The following is a 7,884-nucleotide window of genomic DNA, read 5'->3' on the forward strand; positions in this document are numbered from 1 at the left end:
AGTATGTTATTTTTCTTGTACTTTTCTTTGTATCGGTTCTCTTAGCAAAGAACTGATGAAATATGTCAAGATGTTGTTTAATACTCTCGCCTATACTGATACTCCCACCTCTAAATTTAAGCAGGTTTGGGCAGCTAAGCTGCCCCCAAGATCAAGATCTTTCTTTAGCGGGCCTTTAGGGGCCTTTTGCCTTCGACGGACCAAATCCGCAAGCGAAATGACCCTGGTTCTAATCGTTGCGCCTTGTGCTCTCAGTTGGAAGATGCCAACCACATTTTCTTTGGGTGCGGGTTGGCCAACACGATTTGGTGTTGCGTTCGTACCTGGCTTAATGTCTCTTGCCCCCCCCCCCCAACTGCTTTGATGAGCTTCGACTTCTTTCATCTGGGCTCGAGGGATGGTCCAAATGGTTGTTTTGGGTCGGCGTTGGCTCTTTGTGCTGGTCCCTTTGGACTACAAAGGGTGTTTTTCCTAACAAACCTACATATGTCCTATTTAAAAGGTCTATCATTTTGCAGCAGTGGAAATTATTGACCGAACATGATGATCATGACTCCTTGGAGATGTTGATTGCTAAAGTTCGAGCGTCCCCCAACTCTTTGTCGTCTCCAGTGGATGGCGATCGTGCCTAGTATTGCCGTCCTTTGTTTTTAGGAGTAGGTTGTTGGCCTGCGTGCCTATGTTATGTTTTTATGCTGGCATGTATGCCTGTTAACTCTGTGGGCCTGTTGTCCGGTCTTAATTCTCATGGTTGTCCTGGATGTTGGTTGGTTGTCCTGACTGTCATGTTTTGCTCCCTGCCTCGTGGCTTTATTTATAAAGTCGGTCTCATGTCTTTTCTCTAAAAAGTTGTCATTTAATAAAATAATCGAGTATTAAAATTTAACTTGGTGGACCAAATTAAACGGATTTGGTCAAAAAGAAAATTAGTGAGTTAAGTTTAAAGAATCGATTAGAGACAACCTTTTTTTTAAAGTAGTGAATATACTTTGCTAAACGATACTTCGACCTTGTAGTCCTCTAAATTATAGTAACCGGAAGAGATGCTCTAAGGATTCAAAATTCCTATGAAAATCCTTCGAATTTCGAATCAAAGGAACCCGTACACGCTGTGCTCAATTCATAAAGAGTGCTAGCTTTTACTGATCCATAACTCTAGTGTAGACCGAATGCTTGGTGCATATTCCTTTTCTGTCGTTTATGTGAAGCTGCGGGGCATTTCCAGCGCCGGCAGTATCCTGCAGTCTCCCGTCCCCGCCACACAAATCAAAAAGGAGCCAAGCCCTTCCCGGCCGGGGCGGCGAGTCTTGCGAGACACACGTCCTGGACGCACGGATCGAGAGCGTCGACAGCAAACTTTGTCCGCTGCCGGGAGGTCACTGTCAGTGTCAGCTACTACTAGCATCACCATCGTCGGCGCGTGTGAACTGCAGTAAGCAACAGCAGTGTATGATGTATATCGGTCGGAGTGGATGGGAGTATAGAGTAACATTTCCTTGGTGGAAGAAGCGGGAACGGAACCACACAAGGGGTGGAGGCCTCAGAAGAGCATCCTGATGTAGAGCACCATCCACCCGGCGACGGAGAAGACGGCGCAAACGTACATCCAGAAGAGCACCGCCGCCGACTCCTCCCCGCACCCGCGCAGATTGGCGACGGCCCCTGCTCGAATCCATCGGACAGAGCTTCGTTACTCATGCATGACTTAACCTGGTGCATGTATGCATCCATCCACGCGTGGCGGTTTAATTTGGTTGAGTTTGCTCGGGGACATGAATTGTTGTACCGGAGAGCACCGAGGTAGGCATGGAGTGCTGCAGGAGGAGGACGAACTTGAACATGGTGTCACCCCTCGGGATGAACCCCAGCCTGTCCGCCAGGGCCACCATGCACATCCCCGCCGGTGGGACCAGCACCAGCCGCCCGATGATGATCGCCGCCGTCGTCCTCAGTCCCAGCTTCTTGCTGCCCGCACCCGGACCTGCATCGATTCCAATCAACAACACATATAGTAGCATACACGCTTTTCTCAGGCATATCTTCTTGTACTCGTAGTAATCATTCACGCTCGCTGATAATTAATTGAGGTTACATGCATGCATGCATGTAGGAGAGCACAGCGGAGCTAACCATCGACGAGATTGCCTCCGAGGGCGAGCAAGATGCATGGGATCATTGCCCCCCTGCAGGAAGGCAGCAGACCGTATTGTGTTACTATGCAGTAGTATCCTCTAATGCACACTACTACGAGATTTGTGTATACTGCAACTGCAATATGAAATTGTACCCAAGAATGATGCAGGCATCGGTAAAGAAGAATAACGGGGCGTGGTTAGTCAGGACCAAGTGCTTCAGGGATGGCGTTGCTCCAATGGAAATCCCCAGTGCCTGACGAAACATGTTGACAAACGTTGAATCACAACAGTGGATGGAAACGGCAGCCAGCGCAGAGTCTCCGTGTGAGCAGAATCAAACGAGCATTGTTTTATTAGTTACTCACCGATGCAATCACCGGTGGTTGAAACACTCGCTTCAGCTTAAATTTCTCAACAAAGATGTGCAGAATTTCCAGTGCCTGTCCAGTTTACAGGGCAGGTACCCTTTCAGAAAACCATTCATCGACATTTCGGAAGAAGTTGTAACGACAGAACTACGGAAGAAAGAAAAACATCTTACTTTTGAGCACTTGGGAGCTTGTTCAGATGCACGCGAGGTTAGCAGGGGAACTTGTTCAGGTGCAGGTGCAGCAGCCAGGGTTGGGGGAGGGGGATTCTCCACTCTGCTTCCATCGAAGGTTTCACCAGGCGGCGGCGCAAGCATCTGAAACACGTAGCTGTACAAGATAATCGCCCCGACCTGGCGAGCAAGGACACATGAGACCACTACTCACAACCCACAAGAGATGAAACGGAAGTATATATATGTTGTACCCATTGCCCAAAAGAGACGTAGGCGTTGCCGTCCTGCTTGCATTTCTCAGGATCCCCAAACGGGTTCGATGGGTCTCGACAGAGAGCGGCGATCAGGACGAGAGGCATGTTTCCATTGTTACCTGCATGCATGCATCACAAGCTCAGGACCCACGTACGGAACCATGGATCCATGCTGAATTGCTGGCAGAATATGGCTTGCCTATAGCGATGTGGACAACGGTGAACTTGAAATATGGATGTGGCGGCTGCACAATCAACGCCACAAGAAGGCCTACTAGAGAACCAGACACTGTCCCCACAACAATATTTAAAGGAATGTACCACCTGCGCAGTGTTGGAATTAGTATATATTCTTGTGCAGCATTTGATCGAGGTCCATTTTTGTTCAGTGTTTTGAGGGGGGAAAATCGATAAGTTAAGAGCATCTATAGCGTGCACCCCAAACCTTCCTCAAACGCCGGTCGGGCAGCTCGATCGCTGACCGGTCAGGATTTTTTTGACTCAGACGGCCCTCATAAGCGGACCTCAAATGTTCGGGCTGAGCGATACCCCTCATATCCAATCCAAATAGAAGACGGATATGAAAGCGCCTGGGCGCACCCAGGCACGTCCGTCACGTAGGACCCGGCCCATGCTGTCCCACCCGACCCTACATATATTTCTTCTTATCCGCTCGCCGGACCAAACCCTAGCCACTTCACTTCACTCATCTCCACTCCCCTCCGCCACCCAAGCTCATCCCCGGCGCCGTCTGTCCGTCTCCGGCATGGCATGCAGTGAATCTGAGTCGTTCACCTCCAGATCCGTCGACCCCGAGCTCATCCCACGCGGCCCCAAAGAGGAGATGGCCGTCCGGCTTGTGCTCCGCCACACCCGGAAGGAGGCCCGTGCACGGCAGCGGTCAGACTCCTTCAGTCGGGAATCCATTGCGTCCGCCCAAATGGCGCATGGATCCAGCGCTAGGGTAGCCGTCGCTGTCTCGCCGGAGGCGGTGCGGTCCGTCTGGCGTCCAAACGCGGTGGCAGACACACAACCCCTCCATTGGCGCGCCGAGGGATGCACCGTAGGCGTCGTCCGACGCGAACATGGCGTGGCATGCCCACCGTGCGAGGCAGCGGGCGCGGGAGGCGACGACAACCCTCGCGGCGGTGGACGTTGGCGAAGCGAAGTCGCATTCCGCGGTGCCCCGTACGGTGCACTAGTCCGGTGCCGCAACCGCGTCGTGATGGATGTCGCCGGCTCGTCACAGGACGGATTCATCATCGATCTGACGTCCATCGGCATTCAACGGGTTCCGGGCTCCGAAGATGAAGAGTAGGGCATGGGAGACGGCAGCGCCTTGAGTCCCGTGAGTTCCGAAGATGAAATGCGGTTGTAAATGCTCTAAGTATCCACATTTCTGAGTGCTCCAATTCGACCCAGCTCATATTTTGTGTGTGTTAATTAGAGCTTGAGCCTACTGATACTTACCAGTCTAACACTTTCTGCACTGTAATTGCTCGTCCAAGCTGAGTGAATATAAGGCATGGAAGTAGTAGGGAAAACACTAGCTGGAAACAACAACCGGATACAGTTAAAACATCAAAAATACATATATGAGATAATGAGAATGTCATGAGCAGTAGGTAGCGACACAACTGTACTATGAGAATTTCAGTCCACTGACGCAATGAGTTCGTACCTACAGATATTATTCACATGAATCAATATAAGGTGTCATATATGTGTAATAGTATATTATTGTGATTGGCTAAGTACGTAGGGCCTATTTATCCTCCTTGAAAAACAGATAACCGTATGTAGTCTGCCCATACATAATTTTGTGCCACGTATAGATTTTCGGAGCCTTCGATAGAGGTCTAGTCTATTTAGAATAATTTGAGGTGAACGTCTTCTGAAAGACCAGACGCGTGTGGATGGAATTTGCTCACCCCGTTGAGAAGCTTGCGGCCGTTGGCGTCGAGGATGCCGATGTACCTGGTGGCCATGAGGAAGCCCATGAAGCACAATGTGAACACCTTGGCGATCGGCAGCACGGCAAACTTCATCGACGTCAGGATCGACTCCCCGGTGCCGCCGCTCACCATCGCCTCCATCAGCGACATCTCCATCACGTATGTGCCACCACGTCGACGGCGAATCGGCAGCGAGGTAGGCAAGAGCAATGCAAGAACGCATGCATGCACGCGCGTAGTTGGTCAAACGCCGAGTTTAATTTACCTCCCGTTTCCTCGGCGGCGGTGCTTCTCTGGATCTCAATCGGTGAATTCGGGAGTGGGCGGCTGTTGGTGGTCGACGTGGGGGGCCTAGGCCGATGCGCCCGGGCGCTGCGGAGATGCATGGCGGGGAGCGGAGCGGAGCAGAGCGCGAGCATGTGACGGGTCCTTCATTGCGGCTGTCTCGCGGCCTTGCACTAACTTTGGGGGCTTAATCCTAACCGTAGGATCATCTACAGTCGGAATAAATTCCTAACCGTAAGAGCATTTACAGTTGGATTTGACAAATTCAGCTTTTAAACATGTTCGCGAGCACTGACCGGTCACCCATCAAATAATGTAATCCACATCCGGACACCTTAATTATCATATCTCAAATCTATACAAACTCATGCAACTACGTCAATACACACATTGTCCGGCTACTTCATCACTACTACTAAACATGCCATCGAACTACCAAAATTTGGCATGTCTGGCTATGATGAAGTTCATCTATGGCTACCCTTGTCCTTCCCGGCGCCCTTGCCGTCCTTCTCGCGGAAGTACCGGTCGAAGAAGCAGTACGGATCAAGCCGGATCTGCTCGTCGTCGGAGCTGTCCTCGCCGTCACCGTCCGCCTTCTCCTCCTTTGGTGGCAGTCTGGCCATGACACAGACTGCCTGACGGTGTCCCAGACTAGGGGTACTAACCTAGTCAGACCATGCTCCTCAGATTGGGCCGATGGGCCTTCGTTCATACTCAAGATAGACTCCGGAGAATGTACGTCGAGGGCGTGATCAAGACTATCTTCACCGAAGACTTGCCGTACACTCCAAAATTTCTCCTGTCGCCTTGTGCCTAGATACCGACCTTGTAAGCCTAGGTACCATACCTGGCGTGTATATAAGCCGCATGGTTTCGTTGGGAAACGTAGCATGCAATTTCAAAAAAAATAATATACGCTCACGCAAGATCTATCTAGGAGATGCATAGCAATGAGAGGGGAGAGTGTGTCCACGTACCCTCGTAGACCAAAAGCGGAAGCGTTTGACAACACGATTGATGTAGTCAAACTTCTTCTAGATCCGACCGATCAAGCACCGAATGTACGACACCTCCGAGTTCTGCACACGTTCAGCTCGATGACGTCCCTCGTCCTCTTGATCCAGCAAAGGTGTCGAGGAAGAAGATGAGTTCCGTCAGCATGACAGCATGGTGACAGTGATGGTGAAGTGATCCGCGCAAGGCTTCGCCTAAGCACTACGAAGATATGACCGGAGGCGTAAACTGTGGAGGGGCGCAACATACGGCTAACAATTGTTGATGTGTGTTCTAGGCGCCCCCTCCCCACGTACATATAGGTGGGAGGGGGAGGGGAGCAGCCATGGGGCGCCCCAAGTAGGAGGAATCCTACTTGGGGGCCTCCTCCAATTCGGCCTCTCCCCTTTCCTTTTAGCCGGAGAGAAAAGGGAAGGAGGAAGGAGAGACGGAGGGGGGGGGGGCGAACCCCTTCTCCTCCTTCTCCAATTCGGCCACATGCCTAAGGGGGGGGGGTCAGGGAGTCCTGGACTAAGGGGTCCTCGGGCGTCCGGCCTATTAGTCATGGGCCGAACTGATGGGCTATGAAGATACGAAGACCGAAGACTGTACCCATGTCCGGATAGGACTCTCCTTGGCATGGAAGGCAAGCTTGGCGACGTAATATGTATATTCCCTTCTTTGTAACCGACCTTGTGTAACCCTACATCCTCCCGGTGTCTATATAATCCGGAGGACTTAGTCCGGATAGAAGATACTCAATACCGTAGTCATACAGGCTAGACTTATAGGGTTTAGCCATTATGATCTCGTGGTAGATCAACTCTTGTAACACTCATATTCATCAAGATCAATCAAGCAGGAAGTAGGGTATTACCTCCATAGAGAGGGCCCGAACCTGGGTAAACATCGTGTCCCCTGTCTCCTATTACCATCGACCTTAGACGCACAGTTCGGGACCCCCTATCCAAGATCCGCCGGTTTTGACACCGACATTGGTGCTTTCATTGAGAGTTCCACTATGCTGTCGCCAAAAAGTTTGATGCCCCCTTCAATCGTCCATAATGACGCTATCCAAGGAGAAACATTTCTCCCCGGACAGATCTTCGTGTTCGGCGGCTTCGCACTGCGAGCCAACTCGTTCGGCCATCTGGAGCAGATCGAAAGCTACGCCCCTGGCCATCAGGTCAGATTCAGGAGCTTGAACTACGTTGCGGACATCCGTGGGAACTTGATCTTCGCCGGATTCGAGACCGCGGTAGCCGCTCCTGGTCACCCCGATGATCATGACCTAAATATGTCATCAGGCCGCATCTAGGAGATTGCTCCTGCAACCGCTCTGGCCTTAGATCAGGAGCAAGCTGCACCATCCAAGGACGGGAGGGTCAACCCCACCACGGAGGCCACATATTCCATGGCGTTGGAGCCGCACATAGACTTAACCTCTCACGACGTCTTTGTCATCGGAACTCCGGACTCATCTTCGGCCGTAAGTTTCGAACCACGTGAACCTGCGGACGCCGAACTTGATCGTTTATCGATCTTCGAATTCAGCGCCGCAGACATCTTCCAGCACTCGCCTTTGAGCGATGTGCTAAACTCATTAAAAAATCTGTCCTTGGCAAAGGACTCACAGACGAACTATATCTGGCTCGAGCTAGGGGCCGGCGGTGGAGAATTTTGCTTCCCACCCGCCACCCACTTCATAGCCACGG

General features: G+C 51.4%; 1 protein-coding gene across 5 annotated transcripts; it reads right to left on the bottom strand.

The window, feature by feature from the left end:
* Nucleotides 1-1,016: 1,016 nt before the first annotated feature.
* Nucleotides 1,017-5,311, bottom strand: LOC125553868 (protein PIN-LIKES 6-like). 5 transcript variants are annotated; one of them, XM_087519701.1, is made up of 11 exons: nt 4,865-5,311; nt 4,404-4,483; nt 3,133-3,257; nt 2,931-3,052; nt 2,677-2,856; nt 2,501-2,575; nt 2,288-2,388; nt 2,131-2,183; nt 1,787-1,981; nt 1,527-1,662; nt 1,017-1,427 (listed from the first exon to the last, which is right to left on the bottom strand). In XM_087519701.1, the coding sequence occupies exons 1-10, from the start codon at nt 5,042-5,044 to the stop codon at nt 1,541-1,543; spliced, it is 1,233 nt and encodes a 410-aa protein (XP_087375827.1). In that variant the 5' UTR covers nt 5,045-5,311; the 3' UTR covers nt 1,017-1,427; nt 1,527-1,540. The 5 variants fall into 5 exon arrangements, 4 of the variants coding, with proteins under 4 accessions (XP_087375827.1, XP_048573488.1, XP_087375828.1 ...); XM_048717531.2 differs by having other exon boundaries at nt 1,017-1,662; XR_015602100.1 differs by lacking the exon at nt 2,131-2,183 and having other exon boundaries at nt 1,017-1,662.
* Nucleotides 5,312-7,884: the final 2,573 nt, after the last annotated feature.

This window comes from Triticum urartu, chromosome 4A (genome assembly GCF_056163025.1).
Source record: "Triticum urartu cultivar PI428250 chromosome 4A, HENAU_Tu73, whole genome shotgun sequence".
Lineage (NCBI taxonomy): Eukaryota > Viridiplantae > Streptophyta > Magnoliopsida > Poales > Poaceae > Triticum > Triticum urartu.

Bases quoted from the DNA above. Each gene is read 5' to 3' on its own strand.
- LOC125553868 (XM_087519701.1), bottom strand. From the start codon at position 5,044: ATGGAGATGTCGCTGATGGAGGCGATGGTGAGCGGCGGCACCGGGGAG. The intron at 2,576-2,676 runs GTAAGATGTTTT...TAAACTGGACAG, and splicing joins AAGCTCCCAAGTGCTCAAAA to GCACTGGAAATTCTGCACAT. The intron at 2,184-2,287 runs GTACAATTTCAT...GCCTTCCTGCAG, and splicing joins GATGCCTGCATCATTCTTGG to GGGGGCAATGATCCCATGCA.